This window comes from Ixodes scapularis, unplaced genomic scaffold (assembly GCF_016920785.2).
Source record: "Ixodes scapularis isolate PalLabHiFi unplaced genomic scaffold, ASM1692078v2 PGA_scaffold11__112_contigs__length_91849675, whole genome shotgun sequence".
Classification (NCBI taxonomy): Eukaryota; Metazoa; Arthropoda; class Arachnida; order Ixodida; family Ixodidae; genus Ixodes; species Ixodes scapularis.
The window spans coordinates 11,549,207-11,573,206 of NW_024609837.1; the positions used below are offsets into that span (position 1 = coordinate 11,549,207).

The 24,000-nt window shown below is 47.1% G+C and overlaps 2 protein-coding genes across 3 annotated transcripts in view; one reads left to right on the plus strand and one right to left on the minus strand.

The window, feature by feature from the left end:
- Positions 1 to 3,550, minus strand: LOC8026219 (zinc finger protein 366). The gene has a single exon (XM_002402470.4). It carries the CDS (start codon positions 2,547 to 2,549, stop codon positions 570 to 572), a length of 1,980 nt encoding a protein of 659 aa, XP_002402514.1. The 5' UTR covers positions 2,550 to 3,550; the 3' UTR covers positions 1 to 569.
- LOC8026218 (semaphorin-2A) overlaps positions 3,387 to 24,000 on the plus strand; it is a 27,794-nt gene continuing 7,180 nt past the window's right edge. Inside the window, exons 1-14 of one of the 2 annotated variants that reach the window (XM_029994482.4) lie at positions 3,387 to 3,654; positions 7,347 to 7,515; positions 13,859 to 13,946; positions 14,128 to 14,179; positions 14,284 to 14,346; positions 14,884 to 14,991; positions 15,442 to 15,553; positions 16,396 to 16,560; positions 17,201 to 17,322; positions 18,446 to 18,554; positions 18,627 to 18,687; positions 19,723 to 20,066; positions 20,758 to 20,882; positions 22,782 to 22,933. In XM_029994482.4, the coding sequence (XP_029850342.1) occupies positions 7,431 to 7,515; positions 13,859 to 13,946; positions 14,128 to 14,179; positions 14,284 to 14,346; positions 14,884 to 14,991; positions 15,442 to 15,553; positions 16,396 to 16,560; positions 17,201 to 17,322; positions 18,446 to 18,554; positions 18,627 to 18,687; positions 19,723 to 20,066; positions 20,758 to 20,882; positions 22,782 to 22,933 (1,586 nt within the window). In that variant the 5' untranslated portion in view covers positions 3,387 to 3,654; positions 7,347 to 7,430. Of the gene's footprint in view, positions 3,655 to 7,346; positions 7,516 to 11,061; positions 11,330 to 13,858; positions 13,947 to 14,127; positions 14,180 to 14,283; positions 14,347 to 14,883; positions 14,992 to 15,441; positions 15,554 to 16,395; positions 16,561 to 17,200; positions 17,323 to 18,445; positions 18,555 to 18,626; positions 18,688 to 19,722; positions 20,067 to 20,757; positions 20,883 to 22,781; positions 22,934 to 24,000 lie in introns of those variants that run through there. The other variant, XM_042288820.1, reaches the window with a different exon arrangement.

Consider the following 24,000-nt stretch of genomic DNA (forward strand, 5'->3'; position numbering starts at 1 on the left):
TTTTCTTAGGCTGTTCTACAGCAACTTATTCCAAGATGAGGCAGTATAATATTATGCAATATGAAAGGCAGCATGCAACAACCCACGACAGGCTTTCACGCCGAAGCTTTGCTCCACGAATCTCGTAAGACTCCTACCCCAGGAGTGTGTGTCCTTGCTGCAAACTGTCTATAGTTCTGTCCCTCTGCAACTGGTGTTTGGCACTGCTGCCTGACTTGCCTAAAACGCCGAGAAAAAAATCATGCACAGCCGCCGCTGTTATTAGAAAATAAAACAGCAGCTCGCACTCTCTTCGGTCTTTTGTACCGATCGCACCACCTCCTCGATGAAGCGGGGATCGAAGCTGCACATTTTTTCACTCTGCTCCTTCGTTGGTCATTCACACCAAAAAGTGGCCGTTGGGGGGTTGGACGCCGATCTTTCTTTGGTTGTTTAAGGGTGGGCTACAGACAAGTACGACCAAATTATTTGTTTGCAATTTCCCACGCCAACGAAGTACTTCCGCGAGATGCAGCAGTCTCGCCTCCGACCACGGCTTCCACGGAGCCGCGACAGTTCCCGTTTGGCGTTTAGGGCGGGACTTCGGTGGCCTGTTGCGACGGCGGCACGAGCTGATCCAGTGCGGCGTGCAGCGCGGTCACCTTGTCGTGATCGGGCCCCAGCTTCCCTGCGAGGTCGTCAATGGCTGCATGCAGCGCCTGGAGCCTCGCTCCAACTTCCTCCGCGCCGACTGCGGCTGGCGTTGCAGACGGAAGCTCACCGTAAAAGCAACCGGGCGCCGTAAACAACGGCGCCGGCTGGAGCGCGTGCAGCGAGAACGGCTTGTGCTCCGCGCCCGACGCCGGTGGGTCGTCGCTGTTGTGGTTGTTGTGATGGTGGTGGTGATGGTGATGATGGTGTTGCTGCTCCGACATCGCCGGGTAGTACGTCATCTGAATCACCTCCGGGTTCCGAGATGCGACGCCCACCGTCTCCGGCGACCCGGGGAGGCCTTGGTACTTGTGACCGGAGAGGTCCTGGAACCGATCCCGGACTTCGGTCTCCTGTTCTGCTTGGACCTCCTCCGTTTCCGCTTCATGCTCAGCTTCAACGTCGTCTGCTTCGTCGTCTTCGCAGTCCTCGTTGCCGTCCTCGTCGCCGGACGCGTCGCCAAACTTCTTGAGGCGCTTTGGGATGTTCTTACGCCGCTTACCGACGCCCCGCTGCGGGCTTGCTGGCGCCAGGAGTGTCTGCACCGCCTCCCCAGGCAACGTGGAGGCGTGCTTCTCTTTCAGATGCCGCACGAGGTTCCCGCGGAGCGTGAAGGTGCTCGTGCAGTCTGGACACCGGTGGGGCTTACTCGTCTGGTGGATGGCCATGTGGGCGCGGAGGTTGTGCGCACGTGCCAATCCCTTGCCGCACACCGAGCAGGAGTAGGGCTTCACCTCCGCATGGGACACCAGGTGCATCTTGAGCGTCTGCGGCTGCGAGAAGCGCTTTCCGCAGCGGTCGCAGCCGAAGCGCCGCTGCGCCTCGTGGATGAGCACATGGCGCTCCATGTTAGCCTTGAGGGAGAAGGCCCGGCCGCAGACTGGGCACGGGAACGGCTTCACAGGGCTGTGGGTGACCAGGTGGTTGCGGAGGTGGTGCTCCTTCATGAAGCGCATGCCGCAGTCGTGGCAGGCAAAGCGGCGGACCTGTGTGTGCACCAGCATATGGTCGCGCAGCTGGCTCGGGTACTGGAACAGCCGCTCACACACTTCGCACTGAAGCTGGTGCGCCGCGGGCTGGTGGATGCCCGGCGCCGCACCGGCCGCGGTGGTCCGGGCGAGCGGCGGAGGGTGGTGCTTGGCGACGTGGGCCGACAGGTCGCTGGGAAACGCGAACCGGCGGCCGCACAGTCCGCAGGGCAGGCAGCTGCCGCCGTGCGTCACCATGTGGCGCTTCAGGTGGGTCACCTGCAGGAAGCTGTGCTCGCAATGCGGACAGCGGTGCGGCCGCCGGCCCTCGTGGATGAGGAGGTGGGTGTTCAAGTGGGCCTGCTGCTTGAACGCCTTGTGGCACACATGGCACTCGAACCTCTTCAGACCCGAGTGGCACAGCAGGTGGGTCTGCAGGTGGTGCTTCTGGGAGAACTGCTTGCAGCAGACGTCGCACTTCCAGGCCCTCCCGTCGCCGACGGGTTGCACCGCGCCGCCGTCCCCCTTGAGCTGGCAGTACGGGTCGTCGCAGTAGCGGGGCGCCCCGCTGGAGTCGCTGCTATGGTAGGAGTCTCCGGAAAGGTTAGCCGCGATCCCGCCGCCGGCGACGCTGACGACGACGCATGGCGGGGGTGTCGGGTCGAGCACCTTCAGCTGGGATTCTCCGTTCGGCTCCGCGCCGACCACGACTCCTTCGCCTCTCGTCTCACGCTTGACGTCGTCGTCTTCGCCCCCGCCGACGAACTCCTGTCCATCGCCCGCGGTGCCGTCGTTTCCGCCGCCGGCGACGACGACGATGGGACTCCCGACGACGATGGTGCGGCACACCGAGATGCTGTTTTCACCGGTCGCTTCCGCCGAGCACAGCATCGCCCGATTCCTTGTTTACATCGGAAAGCGGGGTCGAACCGAACTTGGACGGGCACTTAGCCTACACTGCGCTGTTCCTCGAACTGTGAACGATCTACGGTGGTTTCTTAAAGGTCTGAGGAACGGGAAGTGTTGGACGTGTCTAACAGAGCTCGCGGATCGGCGCCGATGAAGACTTCGTCGTTGCCGCGACGCTGGCGACGCGTCAGCGACGCAGGCATGGCGGTGTGCTTGCCTCTTTTAGAGTCGTTGTCATCGGTCTCTCGTTGTAGAGGTTCCTCACTTTTCTCGGGGATCATTTCGCACGGGAATCACGGACTGTGTGCATGCAGCCGAAGCTTCTGTTGTCCTTGTTGCGGAGAGGGGGATGGGCGCCATTGCTTTTACGAGAAAACCAGTGGAGAAAACAGAGAAAACACTAACGAGCGTGTTCGAAAACTCTGACCGTGCGGAAAAAACGTCATCTTGTCGAACCTTTTGTTCTTACCTCGAAAACAAACAATACTTCCTCTAACTAATTACCAAACACTTGAAACACCTTTGTATAACACGATACACTCGTAACATATCCACTGAAAGGACTGAAAATATTTTCATTTTCGATTTGAAAACAAAGCTGAACTAACGATCGCAACCAGCAGGTTCTTGTTTGTTGTGGTTTTAAATATAGCATGTGTTAGCACTTAATTAAAATTTTTATTAACGAAAAACGCTAAGGCTAAGTGTGAACATGACTACTCAGGATTTTCAGCTTTTTTTACATTTTTACCATGAGTTTACTTTTACGCACGGTGTGCTTTTGCGGCACTAAATTGCGTCGCTAACGTCAACAGCGCCACGCACAGCGCAGCGGCTGACGCGTCAATTTATCGCCATCCGCTTCTTTTGCGCTGATGATTTTTGATCCCTGATGGGCCGGATGCCTGGAATAAAAAGTCACAGTTTAAAATGACCGACTGTCGCATTACGCCGTGTTCGGTGTCAGGATAGTCCCTCATTTTATCCCCAGCTTTGCAAATCGGCTACATCGTATCCAGCAGTCGTCGAGAATCGCTCGGCAACGGCTTCGCTTTGATGCCAGCGACGGCCTCTGCTCCAATTTGAGGTAATCACTTTTGAAAATAGCCCCCTTTGAGCAACCTACCCTACAAGATGTTCGGATCGCTCGCAGAATCTTTACAGATGCTCGAATTTCCCGACTCCGAGTGTAGGCTCCTAGCGAGCTCGGAGCTAAAATCGCTCGGATGAAAAATCCCGCGATCACCTGCGAAGTCGCTACTTCCTTTGTCGCATCTTTTGATGCCTCCGCTCCCCTCCCTTTACCTTCCAATTTGCTCTCGCTACTAATCGATGTCGAACTTACTTAAAAGCTGAAGCGCCGTAAGTGTTTCGGTGTTCATGAAGGCGGCAATGAGGATGGGTGCACCTCGTTTATTATAATGGAATGTTTAATGTTCTCTAATGTGGCGCGGCGGTGGTTTAAGGAGAAAATATATGTTCTGTGCTCACCATGTTTGCGGGGCTGTTACAGCAGACTGCGTGCTCGGTCAGAACATCTTTGTAGCGCAGCGAAGGCAACGTACTAACTTTATAAAGAACATATGAAGATCAAAAGATAGAAAAAGCAGAGTGGTCAGCATGCTTTTTACCTAGTCAGTGGTGATTACTACATCACTAACAGGTATTAGATTTTTTACGATATTTTTTTATAGATTACAGTAATGCATAAAAGTAGACTACAGTAATGTGTAAAAGTATTCCACTGATGCGTAAAAATATATTTACAATGTTCATGGTCTGCAGCAGAATTGAAAGGTAGAACCTTCAATGATCCAAGTCATAAGTTAACTTGTGGTATCTTGAAATTAAGGCCTGTCATGTTGAAGTTCAAAAGCCAATTAAGAAGGAATTGCCCAGGTTCATTTGGGTCACTAGAACTCCAATCACGACATCAGTCATGACTTGTTTTTGCACTAAGGATGACAAGTTTAATGGCATCATATTAACGTTTGCTTTGGGCATGCATTCCATTAAACTTCAGATTCAGCTTGTGCAGAGCTGAAGCTGTAGCTTCCAGCGAGCCAAAACATACAGCAGCTGTTTTTAGCCTTGTTCCTAAACTGAGGTTGTAAATACAACAAATTCTGGCTAAAGACCCGTTCACACACTTGCGACTCCTAATCGCTTGGGACGAGAGAACACACTGGCGCCATCTGTGGATGACCCTGAAACTGCTTTTCACGAGAGCGAAGGTTTTGCGGGATTTCCGAGGTAAAATGTGCATACTATCTTTGAGAAATGGTCATTTATAACCTTGACAAAAGTTTTTCGAGCCAAGAAAGAAAGCATGATGTGCGAGAGAAATAGAAAATATACGGGACCGCCAAGTTTCCACCGCTACTCAATAGATGGCACCAGTGTGTCCTCTTGTAAGAGATTTTAAGAGGTTCCAAGGCACTAGGTCTTAAAGGGACACTGACAGGGTATTTATGCTCGCCGAGGCTTTTAGTTGTACATGACATATGAGAGGCCAACTACCCAGAAAACAATTCGCGGCTCGAAATTCGGTTTCTTTTTCCCCTAAAACCGTCGATCGAGAACTGGCCGGTATGAGTCGCGCTCACTCTGTTCTCAGTGGTCACGTGCCGTATTCTATGGTTCAGACACAACCACCGAATATAATCGAAGCTGTGGGTCATCAAAGGCACACACAGAATATGAAAAAGTTGAAAAGAAATATGATACCCAGTTTTTCTGGCTTCTGTAAACCTGGAAATACATTGATTAGAACAAAAAAAGTTGCACAGCCACATGACTTCTGCCAACTCTCTCCTCTTCTATATTTCTTCTTCCTCCCCAGCTCGGTTTCGGTTTCGAGCAGTTGTGTTTTTTGACTTCATTAAAAATATATGTGGCGCTGTAGCAAAATATTGATTGGCTAATCTTCTGACACCAATTTGAATCAACTGCCAAAAAAATTTTTTGGGGGGATGTCAGTGTATTTTTAAGAAGTCACAAGTGTGTGAACGGGCCTCGGTACAAACACTTGTAGAAGCACGCCAATTTTAAAATGCAATGGATGACCCTAATATGTCTATGTTCTCATTTTGGGCGCAGTCATTGGGGGTATGCAGAGGTGCTTTTCCAACATAAATGTCATTTATTAATTGGTCTACCCATTGATCTCGTCCTGTATAAGTACAGAAGATACGGGTGCAAGTAGCATAAATTGTCTGATTGCCCGTTCATTTTATTGTTAACATGCAACTATTCAGAGGCTTACTGTCGTTCATTGCAACATGATCATCTGTGCTCTCCCCAAGCGCTACCCAGGTGTAAAAAAAAAACAAATAAGTCAGTGAGTGGAGTGCATTGAAACTTTTCAGAATAGTGTTAGTAAACAAGATAGCTGGGCGAGTTGGTGTGTATTCATAATGGAACAGTGCGAATTTTACAGGGACAGAGGAAGGAGCTGGACAGGACGAGCGCTGACGAACAACTGAAAGGTTTATTATAAACCTCTCAGTTGTTAGTCAGCGTTCGTCCTGTCCAGTTCCTTCCTCTGTCCCTGTAAAATTCACGCTGTTCCATTATGAACAGAATAGTGTATTTAGGTAGTGCATTCATCAATATGTTATTCCTTTGTATAGTTTTATTCCTATGTACAGAAGGCAAAATGGAAGCTAACTGTCTGGTTGATGTTGCTACTCCCATTCACTTATGATGCCACACGTGCTCGGATCTGATGTATCTGCTTTCAAGCATTTATCCTCCTTAAGGTTTTCAGGTCCTTGTTTCATGTGGTGGCATCTGTAAGTAGCTCTGCCAACCAGATGGTTTGTTTCTGTTTTTCTACCTGCGCATAGGAATAACATGTTTCTCCTTTCTTGCATTTTTTTTCCCGGAATCTTACACTCACAAATTTTTATTATAATAAATGCATAAACTAAACACACATTTGTGAAAAGTTTTGTTGCACTCCGACCACTGGTTTATTTATATGAATTTATTTTATGCCTGAAAAGCGCTCGGTAACACCCCTTAGATGTATTGCATAGAGACTGAGGTAAACATACAACAAGCTCAAAACCTTTTTTCAAGTCTCTGCGGCATGTGGCACGATAACTGATTGAAATCTCAAGAATCATCTTTAATCAAGCAACTTTATTATTCTGTTTTCGTTTCTGCAGATTCCCATGTCATCTTAGGATTTAGACGAGATATATAAACTGAAGGGAACGCTAATGCTCAGGCATGCCGAGAAATAGCTCTGTATTGAGATGGATGCTTGTATTTGCTGTGTGCATACATGCATGGAAGATGAAGCGTGCAATGAATTTTTATTTATTGTGTAGTCAGCATGCTTATCTTAGTTCTGATGTCTCCCGGCTTCTCAGTATTTTTGCGTTTTACACCTGTAGTGGTATTTTTGCATTTTTTCACTGATGTCACATCGTTATTGACTTCGCAACTGTAAGGATAATTTTTTTTTCTTATACATGTTTGTACACAAACAAATGTCTGATTTCCTGAAATTTGCATCACTCTTGTAGATCCTTGCGCATCTCATCGCTGCCAACGTCTGAATCGTCTGCTAGCGATTTTCACTGAGGCTTTTGATTTTTAAACTTGATCCTAACAAGCTTGATCCCTGAAAACTTTATATACTATTGCCTAATGACATCTTTCTCTAAAAATTAAAACATGCTACATTCAGTATCTCATTCATGTCAAAATTGCTACCGAAAAAAAAAAAAAATTCTCAGGTCTCACAATGCATTTCTATCGTGCATCTAGTTGCTTTCAGGCGCCAAGAAAGTGCACCTGTGCCAAACCACCCGTTTTCAACGGCACCGCCTCAAAAACTTAGTCACCGGCGGCATGGGGATTTCTGCGGTTATCACAGTTACCGTGGTCTGCTTAGTGGCTACCGTCACCGGTTCCAGCCATCGTGCCATCTGGCCTGGTGAGTATTCTCACTTATTCTGCCGTGTGGATGGGCGTACCAACCGGGGGGGGCAAGGGGGCGCTTGCCCTCCCCCAGTTCTTAGAGTGGTGGGGCAAGGCACGTGTTTTGCCCCCCCCCCCCCCCCCCCCCCCCCCTGAAACAGCTGCCACTAAGCAGGGCAAACAATGGCCGGCGGCGTCCAAGGTGTGCTAAAGGCACTGCCCCCCCCCGCCCTGTGTGTGTGTGTGGGGGGGGGCGGGGGGTGCGGTTTGCCCCCCACTCAAAAGCAAGTTGGTATGCCACTGGCCTTGTCAGTTTGGTCACACTTATGTTGGTGCTGCATAACTGCTGGAAAGTTTTATGCTACTCTAGCCATGTCCTTATTCGTTTTGTGGAGACTTTGTCTTCACGCTTGTTCTGTGCCTCACTCCAAGATATATGTGCAGACGCTGTAGAGGGGAAGCAAAGGTTCAGTTTGGAGCGTCGTTTCATTTTTGTTCGAGGTGTCACAAAAGGCCATCAAAGTGTACAACACATTGGGGGGGGGCACATATTCGTAGTTGTGCAGGAGGCTTTGACATCTGAGACTGTCCTTTTTATGGGGTGTCGATGAAAGTAATGTGATTTGTGACATGACGACTAATCATCAGATTTGTTATTCAGTGGGGTGGAAAGCATAACACAACATATGGGCAGCATAGGTGTTCTTACAATATGTTTCAGGCCATAGCGCATCTTTTGCATTTTACAGTCATGGAGGTGCTGCACCAAATTGACGAAAGTCTGCTACATCTTGCGCCAAAATGCCTTTTTTTGCATAAAGCAAAAAAAAAAAAAAAAAATGGTCGAAAGAAAGAAAAATTGTACAAATATATATTTCATAGCAATGTTTCGTTTTAGCTCGGAGCACAGTCGAACTTCGGAACCCATACAACTACAAACACGCACACTAAAAGCGCAAGTCCCAGGACATTCGCTGTACTTCATTGGTTTAGCCTACTCTAGTTTAGCCGATGCAAGAACGTACGTACAAGGAAATGACGAATGCCACGATGTCGCGCTTTGATGTTGCAAATCAACCGGCCAGAGCCGCCGATGCCGGGCATCAACCGCTCTGGCCGTTTGATCGCCGAGATCATCTAAATTTCCAGATGATGCTGCGGCGATGTCAGAAACTAAGAGTCCCGAGAAAACTTCGCGAAATAGCAGGATTGCCGATTGCGGCTACCGCGATAAGACAAAACCAGGGTCTGGTACTCCCGATCAGATCAATCGATTATCACGTCCGCCGCGTGCCTTTGTTTGGTGGCTGTAGAGTACCGTGGCACTTGCGCTCCTCGCGTCGAGCTTCACCTCTTTACACCGGAGTGCTAGGAGCAGCGACTGACCCGGGGGAGCGCCTGGCTTAGCGCGATAGGCGCACAATTTACGCTCAGGATTATTAAAGGTCGACCTTCTATGTCCTAATTGTAAGTTCATCTCCAAATTAAAAAGAACGAAACTGAGCAGAAAAAGAGAGAGAAGAAAACACGGGTTTGCATATATTTGAATAATCATGGTAGTTCCCGTACAACTGCTGTCCATCAAAAGAGCAGTGTCACCTTTAAAGCTCACGTGTAGGCTTTTATAATATTTTTGGGCGGTTGTTTCTTGCAGTTTATGTTGTTAGAGGTCTTGAGTTCGGTGGGTTCATTAAACTTACGGGACCCATTTTTGTCGGTTGACGTGTTAGCGGATATGCTGGCATTTGACAGAAATATTTACAGGGTAAACAGACTACCGAGCGTAAAACGGGGAGGAGACAGGATTTATCCCAATGAAGTGTTGCGCAATGATTCACTTTTCAACCATTTTTAATACCCATTGTAAATGAAACCTACTCTGACTAGAGCCTTATTTGACTGTGTTCCTCTTACGTCCTGTCTATTATTATCACAAACGGTAATGCGTGAAATGATTGAATATCAAAAAGGATCCCTTGATCACTATCGTTAATGGACCCATCTAGAGATGCAGTCACTTTTTCATTCTCAAGTGATGTGCTAACAGATGTTGGCATCTGCTCCAAAAGCGTCAGTGGCTGCTCAAAACCAATATTTTGCTTGCTACAGAACCTGCCGCAAAAGTTCAAATGCTGGTTCCACCACTGATTTTATATTTCGGGAGGGTACTGTAAATGAAGAATGTTTTTCAGTTTTTTTTTTTTTTTTACCAAGAAAGTTCATTTTTTTTCCCAAGATCTCACATTGTCTTGCTGAATAATAATATTTGGTTTCAATCTGACATTGGCCAAGCCCCTCAAAGATATAGAGAAAAGAAACATATATATATTCAAGGAGCACGAGGCATTCGAGTTTGATTGAAAGCTGTCATATGACTTAAAAACGCACAAAAGCAACTAGGAACGCTTTGCTTGCTCCTTTGCTTTTACTTTTAGCGTTTATTTGTATGGAGACGGTGACTTTGAATTCACTACGGCTTTGGAAATATGGGGTAATGTTTAGTCCTTTAATAAAAGAACCCAAAGGATATCTGCGCGCCATACAATGCGCGGGCTTCGTGTTTTGATGCGCCCTCAGTTAGACCAGAACTAAACGTTTTGGTCGGCTTTCAATAATTTTTCAAATTCTCTCCAGGCAGCTTTTCTGCTTGAACGTGTTTCTTTAGTGGAAGGAAGTGACGTCATTCGTCAACTTCCTGCGGCGTTAAAACGCTTTTTGCCGTTATAAGCGCTGTAACGAAAGTTCGTTATGTGCTTCAAAAGCGTCGATGGCTGTCAAAAAACGTCACTTCCTTCCGAAAAAATAAATAAATAAACGCGTTCCCATTGGAAAGCGGAGTCACGCGTCAACGTTGAGTAGGCTTTTATGGGTTTTAGCCGCAAATTACCCTTTTTGAAAGCAGCATTGCCGGCGGCGTCTCGGCATTTCTTACGAACGAAACTGCAACGCCGAACTGCAACGACGCGTGGTCACTGACTTCCGTAAGAAGCGAACGTGAACCTGCACTTGTGACTGGCGCTACAGTGCGCATTTTACTACTCGATGATGCCCGTGTTCAAAAGGCAGACCCGACAACAGCGGCGCGCTACCGCTCTAGAAAACTGAAACTGCAGTTACAAAGACCACCCACCCGACTTAATCTCGGCCATCTACCGAACAAAGCAGCATTTTTATCGCGCTGAATTCATTTTACAAGTGAAGAAACTTCCCGAGCTTCGTTCTGTTCAGTTGAGAAGACCCTAAATCGGCGTCGCGCCGCCAGTTTTGTTCATTTTGCCGATATCAGACGGTTAGCAGACGTGATCTCCTGACGCGGCCGCCATCTTGAATGGAACCGCGTACTCGACACAGTAGAATGCGATGCGTGTGGCTTTTTTTAGCTCAAAGACCATAAAACACGAGTGTCGCAGCTCCGGGTCGAAACACCGCCACGGCCCCGTCGGTAGGGAAGGATGCGCTTGACGGCGCAACGCAGGTGCGTCGCTACTCGTGCCGCTCTCCCCACATCATCGATCGGTCCTGGTAGTAGAGACGTAGACCGTAGCGCCGCGACGCCCGCGGCTTGAGACCCGCCCAGACCGGGCTTCGAAGACCGCGAGTTTCCCGGCTGTTCGCGATGTGGGGACGGTGTCGTGCCGTTCTCCGGAGACGAGCCCGTCTTTTCCCCAGAGTCCAGTCGTTAGCGTTCTCCTAGAACTCGGCAAGACATCGGGTGGCGGGAGTTATGGCCGGGGAACGGGCGGTCCCGCTGTCGCTGCTGTTTGTAACGGTTCTCGCGCGGGCGGTTGCCGGCAGTCGCTGGCCTTTTGCGCTACGCCATCATCACAAAGGTCAGTGATCGAGCGTGTTCTCGGAGTAGTCAACAACTTGTGTTCGAAGATGTCCTCGCGTCGCGCGACTCCGCGTTTTTTGTGCCGCCTGCGCGGGCGGTTCGAAATAATGGCGGCGGCGTCGTCTGCAATAGATGTCTGGTCGTCTGCATTTAGGCGTTGTCTTCTTGCCTCGTGTTTAATGACAGGGTTCTGTCAGTGGGTAATGAAGTAGTGTAATCATCGTCAGGATAATTTTTTTGGCACGTTTTATAACATACTGGTTTTATAGTACTGTTTGTTTGGGGCATTCTCTAAAGGATGTCAGTGGCCAAACCGTTCTAGGTGGACTGATAGGAGGATGGGTGAGGGGAACGGTGGCTGGCATGTTCATGCACTTAGCCACACCCATGTCCCACATTGTTTAGTACTTTTTTCTTACCCTCCTTTTCTTTTTTTCTCTCTAGAGTTTTTTTTGTTGTGTGTGTGCTCAAGGGGACACTGGTGTTTTTCTCTTGAACATTGAATAATTGATGCTGTTGTTGTTCTTGTACTGGGCTGTCTACTATGGACTTGAAGCTGAGGACGTCTGTTTCTTTGTTTGCGACTCCTGATGCATACGTTTGCATAGCTCATCCATATATAGTGTGTTCTCGTGCACTATTCTGTCGTAAAGAGCAGTTTAAATAAGCAAATGAAAAGAAAAGAGTATACAAAACTTTATCACAAAGGTGTCTTTATGTGGTGCATTTATCGTAACTAAGGTTCCTTGTTTTCTGTAAATACCGACAAGCCCCAAAACTAACCCCTGAGCTGGTTTTATTGAAATCGGGAAAAGCCGAAAAACACAGAATGAGAACTTTCCTTCACTAAAAAAAACCCAAGCTTCCCCCCCAACAAAAAGTCTTCGACTCCAATTTTATTTTATTTTACGTGAACACGGCCACACTGAACTGCTTGCGAGGCTGCTTCTTTCTTCGGAAGCAAGATCCCTTATCTTGTTTTCTTCTTTTGTTGGTGCCGCAACATTATCCAAGTATTCTGGGCACAAGCATGTTTTTGGAGGTTGAAGAATTACAGTTAGTGTCTCATTTCTTCAGCATAAGGCTCGACAAACACCAATTTATTGTCCAACACTGAAAATTGACACCGAGAAATACCTCATGTGCGGGTAAAAAAGAAAAAAAAAAAACCGAAAAAACATTACTGAATTTGAAGAAAAATAAACACCGAAAACATAGGATTCTAATCATATCCAAATTTTGCAAGTGTAGGCTTCTGGAAAAAATAATGCAAGAAAAGAAGAATGTGTTATTCCTATGGTCAGGAGAAAAATGGAATCAAACCATCTAGTTGGCCTGCTATTCACAGGTGGCACCACTTAAAACAAATTCTTGAAGAAAAAATTTTAGGACAAACATTTTAGAGCAGGCTTGGCAGATTTGAGCATGTACCACCTTTGTGAAATTTTTCATTGCACTCTGTCCCTTGGCTTATACGTGTGGCTTTTTTATGGCTTATGATCGCTCAAGAAAACCCTTTATCCAGGCTGTTTTTGCAAAAGCTTTAAAAATCCCTGAAAATATGCTGTTCGAGATAAAGAAACTTTGCAGGAACGAACTACCAGCCCGTCGTCAAGGGCTGCGAAAGCATACTAATTAGCAAGACGGTTAACTAAAATTTACTGATTAATTTTTTAATTAGTGATTGTAAGCATATAGTTTTACCGAGAAGCTTGCTAGGCATCATAAAAAACCGATAAATGAACTCTTTTTAGAAAGATATAAGGTGGGGGCAGCATTTTACGGCGTTCTGAAAAGAAAACTCACTTTGGACGCATTTCTAGGTTTCGGTTTTTTACCGGAGCCACTTCCCGGCGCGCTGCCTTCCTCGTAGAATGAACGGAAGTATGGTGCACGTGTGTTGCATGTCTCGGCCACTGGGGACCATGGGCAAAGGGATGCGCTCCGGTAAGAAATTAAACCCAAAAAACACGTCCAAACTGATTTTTTTTTTTTTTGGCATTTTGTGAAGTGCTGCCCCTGCCTTATGTATTTCTAAAAAAAGTTGATCTAGTGGTTTTCGATGGCGTTTAGCAAGTTCCTAATTGGAGTCATATGTTAGTTTTGACTAATTGAAAAAATAATTAAAAAATATTTAGTTAATCATCTTGCTAATTACCGTAAAATACCGGAAAAGTGCCCACTCCACTTCCACTGAAAACTGGATTAATCTAAACATGGGCGCCCGTCCGGTCAAATCGAGCATTTGACGCATAAGTTGTAGAATTCCCAAGTTTGGAACACATTAATTGTGGGCACTTGAACGAAGTGGGCTCTTCCACGGCATTTTATGGTACTATGTTTTTGCAATCCTTGACGTCTGCCAAGGCTCCCGCAAAAAGTTTCTTTTTTATCTCGAACAGCATATTTTTTGGGGACTTTTGAAAGCTTTTGCAGAAATCCCCTGTATATGTCTCGCTTACGAGTAGGCTGATCAGAGTTTGTTTCTAGTTCAGGTACAATCACTGATCTAAAACTTTTGTTTCAGATCATGTACGTGAGTTCTCGTGCGGACGTCTCTACTACAGGACATTTTACATGGATCGCAAGCGGGAAGTTCTCTTCGTCGGAGGAATGTGAGCAGGTTTGAACCGTGACCTCGAGCGGAAAGTCTGCATAAAACAAATACAAAGAAGACAACAAAAAATTGATACGAAATAATAAAGAAATACGATAAGAAAATCCGATAACCGGATTGTGGCACATCGGGATGCCGTAGGTAGACTGTTAACATTACCGTGTTTCACTTGTTTTCAGGGACAAAGTGTTCCGTCTCAACTTGGCCAACGTCAACCGAACCAAGTGCAACGTGAGTGGGGCTTTTGATATGACATGAGTTACGAGTTAGGTACTCAACTTTTTAAGTGAGTTTGCCGGTCTATCGTGCCAATACGCACTCTGCGCTCTTTACAGGATCGCAGCTTGACGGCGAATCCCAACGTTGTGTCCACGTGTGTCTATAAAGGAAAGCGTGAGGTATGTTGCCTTGTTCATTTTGTTCCCTTGTATTTCTCCCGCTTTGTGTGGTCTGCATAGGTAAGGCTACTATTGAATGAACGGTCATATCTCATACATACCTAAGAAGAAACATCTTTTTTTCATAATGCAGAAACAAAATACTAGGATGAAGTCTTGCCTTGTCTCGGGGTTGGGTCCAAAACGTCATGTGATTACAGGGTATCTATAAACTGGCCCTTCTTTATAATGATCTTGATGACATGAAGTTCAATTTATTTAGGCAATCATGCAACAGATGTGCAGGTTGCGGTATCATGTACATAGTAGATAATTGCTTTCAATGCGAAGGCTGTGAAGGTAAAAAAAAACAACTAAAGGTAGACATCAATGGCACGCACGAGTGATGTTCAGGTTTAGGCTTTCAGACGGCACACTTTATTTTGGGTGATTGAGCGTGTGTCAGTCCGTTTACTTCTCATTGGAAGCATTAACTTTGCCCATCAATTTTTGACTTGCATCTTGAGCCTAACCAGAGCCGACCACGTCGGTCTACAGGACTACGAGTGCAGGAACCACATCAAGGTCATCCAGCCCATAGGCGATGGCAGCAAGCTCTACGTGTGCGGCACCAACGCTCAGAATCCGCGGGACCTGGAGATATTCGTGAGTCCCCGCGCTCGACACAAATTGGATCGTAGTAACGGTCTGCCGGTTACCTCGTTGTGTAACGTTTTGATGCCGGATCACACGTTTGCGTTTGACCGTGCCTCGTATGTTGCGATCCCTTCCAAATGCTGGCCCGCTGTTGTCGTCAATTGGGTATGTGTGGAACACATCGAACCAGCGTATAACCAGACCGAAGGTTTTGCTGTCTTTCTGAGATCGAATTTACGCCATTAGAGCCCACAGTGAAAGAAAGATGAGTGAGAAAAGAGAAAAATATATTCGAGGGTCAGAAGTGTTCCAGGCCTAACTGGTAGATGTCAGCGTGTTCTTGCGTCGTAAGGGGTCGTAGAGGCTCGGTCGTGAGCAAATGCAAGCGTGCGAACGGGCCTTTGGCGGTCCCAAAGTGTTGTTGAGACGACTTTGCTCTTACCGTCTTTGCCCCTGCAGAGCAGCAACTTGACCGAGGTGCCGAGGGATCAGCTGACCCTGCGAGACATCGGGCGGGGCATCGGAAAGTGCCCTTTTGATCCGGACGATAACTCTACCGCCGTCTGGGTCGGTGAGTGTGGCTGCGCTTCGCCGGAGATTTATGTTTTAACGATGTAGTAATAATAATGATTAGACCTTATTCGGACTTTTAGTCCCGGATGATGGAACGAGGGGCTGGCTGACGCTGCCCGACGAGGCGCTCGCAGCCGTGCACAGCGCTCGTCGGAGAGGGAGAAAAAAAGGGACTTGACTATTGATCGACCTATCAACACTAGTCGTACAATGTCATAGTAAAAGAATAAAAAAAAAAGCAATGCATACAGTCACACATTACTGGCTGTGGAAGAATTGAGCTTTATATAAAATTCAATACAATGATATTCCCAGTTGTCTGTGCATGTTTGCAAGTACAACCCTTGGGCACCGCCCCCTTGCTGCCGATCTGTGAAACCCATTTTCTGGACTATAGTTGGAATCAGTGTATAGTTTGAAGTTTAAAAAAAAACAAAAAAACTTATAATCAGTATACCTTGATAAATTTTAGCTTTCTTAGCTCACAAAGAAGCTCGTATCATACAGAAATTTTTATTAACATACTACTCTGTCATTCGCAGAATTTGTCTTGTCTCGTCATAATCAACGATCTAGAAAAAACAAATCCTTGTATAGTCCGCACCCGTAGAAAGTTCGCACCGCGTAAAATTTAAACTTTTAAACACGTACAATCCGCGGACTATAGTCTGTGGCTACTGTGCTGGGCTCATTGTGCAAAGAAGGGGGACTTGCGTAGCAACGTTTTTGCGAAGAGGAGCATTTATAGGAAGGTGCGACTTATAGGCCGGAAATTACTTCAACCGACTTAATCGACCGACCAGTAACTCGGGCGAATTGTGAGGGCCGCCTTCTCCGCAGAGCGGGGCAACCCCGGAGATTTGCCGGGGCTGTACAGCGGCACGGTGGCGGAGTTCACCAAGGCGGACACGGTGATCTTCCGGTCGACGCTGTTCAACCGCACCACCCACGAGCAGAGCGAGTTCTTCATGCGCACCCTCAAATACGACTCCATGTGGCTCGACAGTGAGTCACCACGGCTCCCTGCCTTCACTCTGCGCTTCACCCCTGTGGTGCGGGTTTTTAAGGTGCCTGCATCGGCCCGTGTCATAAGTTGCGGCATTTGAAACGGGCCTCGTGAACAAAAACTGGGGCGGTGGGGTCTACTGCCGTACCGACTCCTATACTTCTTCAGTGTATCGGGGTCGGGGCGTTTGAACTTTAGCAGTCACTATTGTATTATTAACAGTCTTCTGGTGCTGCAATAGCTAGTGGAGTTCAGCATTTTTTTTTAGTAGGTAAGCAGTATCGCTAACCCTGTTTATAATAAATTCAGTTGTTTTTTTTCTTGGGGGGGGGGGAGGAGAAGTAAAACATTTTCTACATTGGTGCCTGAAAGCCTTTAGAAGTATTAGAGGCATGCTTAAACTTTGTCTCACTATATTCCCAACTTCACTATACATCGGTCTCTACTAGTATAGAGGTGTATAGTGAAACGGAAACCTGATATACAAGGATAGGCTTGCAAAATGTCTTCGGATGACTGCGTGCCTTTTAAATTCAGGAGCAAATGACCAAGCATTGCCACAAAAGGTTATTCTCATTACGTTACACCGTTACGTCTTTTCTTCACGACCTGTCTTCTTGCGATTTTCTCGCGTCGCAGAACCCAACTTTGTGGGCTCCTTCGACATCGGAGACCACGTCTTCTTCTTCTTCCGCGAGAGCGCCGTGGAGTACATCAACTGCGGGAAGGTCATCTACTCGCGTGTTGCCCGCGTCTGCAAGGTGAGCTGCCGCAGCCTGATCTATCCTTTTTACTTTTATGAACAATCAGTTGCATTTCTACTGCCTTCTCGGAAGGACAATAATAATTTTAACGCAGCACGTGTTTTATCGGGCGATTTCTATGGAGGTCGGTAACGTTTGACTGTAACAAAAAACTGACACCGAAAGCGTTATGCTCATAGGGTACCGTATAAAAAGACTTCGGTGCTTACCATTCCGTGCTTACCAGTCTGTCAACATATTCAAGCTTGTATAAATTTTTTTTTTTAATTTGGGCTTAATTTTTTTTTAGCTTTGCATCTCATGCTAAGAACAGTTGGTTGCATTGCTACTGCATGCATGAAAGAAACATAACTAGGGACAATTATTGTCAAGCTAGGCTTAACATGGATTTCTACTACATTTTATGCTGAGACTTTGTCAATGGTGTACTGTGCAATCCACTTATAATGGAACCACATATAACAATGTACTGCTTATAATGGTCTGTTTCTAGACTAGAAATGATCAGTTTCTGGTCCTGATACAACAATAGTCGGTTATAACTATTGAATTTTTGGATTTTTTAATTATCGTTATAATTGGATTGCATTGTAGTGTTCTGTAACGGGCCGTTTTAACAAGCAGAAAGATTAGAAGTGGTGAAAATCCCTTCTGCCAGGCAAGTCGCCGACAGCTAACAACACTGCTCTGACTCAAAATTACGGCCTCATTGACTTCCCTTATAAGCGCAGTCTGTTTAGTGATTATATGAACGGTGTCCACCTATTTGTGCTACATTGTAAAGGTTAGCGTATCTTCCAGAGTGCCACAGCCCCGCACTACTGGGAGAGCACACGACTTCATCTTGCATCTCCTTTTCATGCTCTTGCTAAGCTAGATTTGACAGAGTTGGAGCACTGCAGGAAGCTACGCTAACTTCGACAACGTAGCGCAGAATAGTCGACGCCTAGTAGAGCTGCTTTGATGCGAAAATCCGGTGTTGGCACTGCATTTTTTCTGGTCACAACGAAGGTCAGTTAAGCTCTTTTCTTCGTGCTTAAATGTTAGCGGAGCTCACAGCAAGGTTTTCGATGGGTCGCCGGTTGCCCTTAGATTTGTCGGTCTGCTTGGAATGTTGCAGAAAGACACGGGTGGAAAGAACATCCTTACGCACAACTGGGCCACATTCCTCAAGGCACGCCTCAACTGCTCCTTACCCGGAGAGTACCCCTTTTACTTCAATGAAATCCGTGAGTTCCGTTAGCCGCCGAGTTAAGCCGACCCGCATTCTTAATTACGTACTCGTTGCAATTCATTGGCAGAGTCGGTGTACAAGTTTCCAGACGACGACAGCTACGTCTACGCAGTCTTCACCACATCGCTGTAAGTGGACTCCAATGTAACCCTTTTTTGTAGTGTAGCCCAATTTCACTCAGATTACTGGATGCGGCGACGGAACACGCAGTATGTGGGCCGATTTGTGAACGCCGCGCACTTAGAAAGGAAAGCCCCCAAGGAAACCACGTCGGTGCTTTTCAGCGGTGCGACCACCACACATTGCAAAAGCCTTCTAGATTGTATTCGGTAGCGGTGAGGTAACCCTTCGTGTCGAGTTGGTAGTGTTATTTGACCATGTCAATTGGATTGGAATTTGGAGACTCAAACTGGATGGATGGATGATAACGGTGTAGCCTTCGAAACGAGCAGTATCTTGCGCCACTTAGCCTAGAAACGATAGCTAAAACCTGGTTTCCCCTTTCCCTTTTCAAGTCAATGCGTTTCTCGTATTGGCTTGAAACTATCACCAGGCAGACCTTTGGGGGATCAGGCAAAAAAAAAACTAAAAATGTCAAACCCCCCCCCCCGTCCGCCTTTTCTGCCCGGCGAGGGTGTGAACAATTTTCCTCTGGCCCCTTTGTATCGAGTCGACAGTTGCTCGACTGTGTGGATTCAATTGTTGCAACTTAACTGTTCATATCAAATCGACTGTTACTTGACTATGTGGATGAGATTGGATTGGATTGTGGCAGCTTAGCCTCGTTTATTGAGTTAATAGTAGCTGCATTCGATTTAACCGCACCTCCTGCACTGGTGCAGAAAAGTGCTGGGCAGTGTACTTCCGTGATGTGTTTTGAGATACGACTGAAAGTACAACACCCTACACTTTTCTGCACCGCTGCAGGAGGTGCGGGTAAATCGAATGCAGCTAGCATTTCCTGACCATGCAGATTGGATTGGGTTGTGGCGACTCAACCCTCCGTATTAAGATGACAGTGTTGCCCGACCGTTTGAATTCGATTGTGGCGGTTTGGCTCGACCTTCCGTATCGAACCTGAAAGCGTCGCCCGACCGTGTGAATCGGATTCTGGCGGCGGCCTTAAGTCCTCGTGCTGAGTTCACCGTGTCACCCGACCCCAGGCACGGCGGCCCGCACGGATCAGCCGTCTGCTCGTTCCGGCTGAGCGACATCCAGGGCGCCTTCGGGGGCAAGTTCAAGGAGCAGAAGACGTCCTCGTCCGCCTGGCTCCCCGTGCTGACGAGCCAGGTGCCGGAGCCCCGTCCAGGCCTGTGCGTGAACAGCACCAAGACCCTGCCCGACGCGGTGCTCAACTTTCTGCGCACCCACACCCTCATGGACTCGGCCGTGCCCCAGGCCGGAGGGCGCCCCGTCTTCTTCCGCGAGAACGTCGTGTTCCTTTCGCTGGCCGTGCACCGGGTCGACGTGGATGGCGTGGACTACCTCGTCTACTACGCCGGCACCCGTGAGTGGAATTTCCCCGTCGCGTTTGGACGGTGCTTCGTTCACCCTTGAAGCGGCCTTCGCGGCACCGATTCTGGTCCTTTAAGCCATGCTTGCGCTGCTAGTACGTTATAAGAGATGGCCTGCAGACGCTATATATGCAAAAAGATATGTTCAAAGCAAATGTGTCCTGAAACGTGCTTGAGGTGCAGACAATTCTGTCTTTACGCCTGCAGCGAACACAGTGTTTTTTGTGGGACTGCGGCTTTAGGGGCGACACGAATGATTGGTAGCCAAGGGGCTAACTTATGTCTTGCAACATAAAATATAGCATTAATATATTTAGAGGGGGGGAGTGCGTTTTGTGACAGAATGTCTTATCCAGGCAGTTTAAAAAAGAAAAAAAAAAAAAAAGCTTCTCCGAGAGTTTAGTGTTTCGAAGGCGCTTCGAAACATGCTTTTCTGGAACGAGCACTCTCACCAGAAAGGCCTCTACTGCCCGTTCACACTTAGAGGCGAAGCGGACTACAGTTTGTTTGCATTTGTGGTGGTGTTAAAGCAAAATGGGCGAGCGTATTTGTCGAGGAAGCAATGTTGAAGTACAGTTAAAACCTCTTTACAGTAAAGTCAGCAGAAAGAAACTTTGGTATATCGGTGCCTGCTTTTTGTCACCACCCGAGTGGTTGTATCAACGTATTTGGCCTGGCGCGCAGGGGACGGCCTGGTCTACAAGCTGGTGGAGTGGAAGGACCGTTCCGGCCAGTCTTTCTCCAACCTCGTGGACGTGTTCGAGGTCAATCCCGGGGAACCTATTCGTACCATGGAGGTCTCCAATGAGGTAGCATACTCTCTTTTCCCCCTAGTGTATCTCTGCAGTGTCGGTGTTTGATAGGTCGGCCGTTTCACCGAACGTCGGCCCAACTTTTAGCGCAAGAACTATGCATCGCGGAGGAAAACCGATCGGCACCACATCAGTCATTGTTGAGTGGCCAATTTAGCGAAGTCCACACTGCTTCGGAGAATAAGTCCTTAATTAGCTGCGCATAGTTAACCTTTTTGTTAGTAAAAATAAACGTGTCGTTTCGGCGCTCATCCTGTCCGCTGTCCATCTCTGTTCGTGTTAATTGCGTGCTGTATCACTGATTTAAATGGTTTTAGTTAGAAACTTGATAAGCGTCATCGTAAACCATTAAATCGGTAAATTTTAGGAAGACAAAAATAAAGCGCGCACTCCAAACCTTTCTAAATTTGTTCAATGATGTCTACCAAGTTTCTAACTGGAACTATCTTTCTATTTTCACTAACTACAAAAGTTAATTATGCGAATCAAACTCAAAATATTTAATTACCTTAGACACTACGCACCTCAGTAAATAGACTCTTCGATAGTAAGCAAGTGGAAGAACGGTGGCCACGTGCGTTACTGCACGGCAGCTCTGGGCACGTAGAGCAAAAGCTCGCGCTGCAGAGCCGAGAGATCCTGGGTTCCATCCCCACCCCCGTCCGTTTCGACCTGGATGAACGTCGAACCGGCGTGTGGTCGTGTATCGCTACTGCGTGATGCACATTAAAGACCCCAGGTGTCCAGTGGTACTGCACTGGTCAAATTTCTCATCTACAGCTGAGACACCAGACGTCCACTGGGGCTGGCTAATAACATTTGGCTGTCTGAACATACACACCACACAATTAGTGACCAATGCGTAGAATCCTTCGATTTCGAGTTTGATATTCTTCAAAAATTGGGGCTAAAAATTGGGCGCTGGGTTAAAGCTGGTAATCTGGAGAAATTGAAAATTATTGAATTCGGGTTTTTTCAGATTTTATTTGGAAAGATGTAAGTATAATTAACAGTAAAAAACGTTGACCGCATTCATTATATCAATGTGTTTTTTTCTTTTTTTTTTTTTTTTTTCTCACAGTCAAGTTATAGCACACAAGATAGCATGGGAACATAATATAAGAGCTCTTTCGGACTTTTTAATTTTTTCGTAATTATTTTTGCTTACATTATCTTCTGCATGTGCACCATTTCTGTTTCCATCCTAGCTAGTCTTGTTTCGTCCTTTGGGCATATTTGAATTGAGAGAATGTTCTCTCAACATCTCCCAGCTTATGCATACATTTACAAAGCACAACAATAACACTTCATTTTGACGAGAACAAAATTTCGAACTCTTCTTTCAAAGCAAAGTTTTGAAAATAACTTCTCATCCTTCTCTTTACTCTTTTTTTTTTTTTGCAGGGATTAAAATTGAGAAGGGCAAAGGGTACTTGACAATAGATCTAAAGGGAGCATTCTGGGGCTTGACTCACTGAAGTTCTCTGCAGTGCACTGAATCCAACAGAATCTAGGTTTGCTTCCGAGGTCTGCGGCTAGCGCACGTGTTCCTACCAACCCTTTGTTTCCTGAAAGATACATTCGGAGCAGAGCCATTTGGAAATTGGTGAAATTCAATTTCCGACCTCGGAGGAAAAAATCAAGCTTAACTCGATTTTTTTAGATCGAGTTGTGTTTTTTAGATCGAGTCGGGGTGTAAATATAGGGTTTTACCCTAAAACGAAGGACGCTACCGGTATGCATCTTTTTTCTGCGCAATGCATGGTTTTCTCACACAGACATTTTGACCCGTGTTTGGTGGAACACGGGTTTATATGGAGTTACGGGGTTATACGGTGGGGTTAAATGGAGGTCCCAAATCGACGCGGCCATTGGCTGTCTCTTCCCCCTTCGCAGCACAAGTCGCTGTACGTGGGCTCGGACGACGGAGTGCGCCAGGTGAGCCTGCACCTGTGCAGGGGGCGCCACCTGAGCTGTTTGCGCTGTGTGCGGGACCCCTACTGTGGCTGGGACAGGGAGCACCATGAGTGCCGCCCCTACGTCAACGGGTGAGAAGGACAGAAAGACGACCCCCCTTTTGCTCGTTTTAAGGGAGGACACTGCTTGGGAAAGCAAGCTTTGTAACTGTTAGTCTCATTTGTAGAAAATTTTCAAGGCATATCCATAGCTGGGGAAGAGGATGACGTGTAAAGTTTCAAGTTTATAAGTTTATCGTTGGGAGAGTTCCGTGAAGTGCATAGAGTGTACACTGTGCCACCTGGGGATGACTATATTTTAGAAAAGGTCATGATAATAGCCAGTTCTTTCGGTGAAACATACAGTGTAACAATGTGGCTATAGAAACAAATTACAGAAATTATACAGTTTTACAGCGAAGCTGTTAAGGGCTGGTTCCCCCCCTACTGTGTCCGCGGACAAGCGGCGTGTTGACACAAAACTTGAGCCAGTTCACCGTCACCCTCACTTGCGTACGAGGAGGAGAGTCGAAAACATCATCTTACCTACCAGTCGTGTGTGTCCTGTGTCCTGTGATGTTGAGGTTGCGCAAGTGCTCTTATCAGTTGCCCTTTGGACTCGCAATGATTCGGCCACGTGACAACGTTCGTTTGGAGAAAGAAGAGCGGGAGCGCAAGGAGCGGCGACACGCGCAGCACTGCGATGGGTCGCGCAAACGCCGCGAAGCCACTATCGCCTCAAGTTCCTCTGCGTTGAGTGGTTCCGAATCCCTTGCAAAAGAAGAGCAGAGTGTCGCCTCGAACACCGCCGTGAACAGAAACAGCGATGTAGCCGGCGCGGGCGGGCCAACGTCACGGACGACGATCGTGCCACGGAAGCCAAGCGCAAGCGCGATGCCCGGCGACGACAGGACGCCACGCTGGCTGGGTAGTTTTTATAAATACTTCAATCCCACCATAGTACAGCTTCGCTGGTCTTCCTTCTTCACCAGAGAGGAAGGCTGGAAGTGTTTTAATCAAAAATAAAATTGTGAAAAAAAGTTAATTTTTTTTCACGTACAGCAGGTTAAAGATATTGGTATTTTTTCATAACAAAAACATGAAAATGCAGAAAGTAAGCTTCCAGCTGCAGTCCTTACAAAATTTCAGCACAAAAACTT

Bases quoted from the DNA above. Each gene is read 5' to 3' on its own strand.
- LOC8026219 (XM_002402470.4), bottom strand. From the start codon at position 2,549: ATGCTGTGCTCGGCGGAAGCGACCGGTGAAAACAGCATCTCGGTGTGC.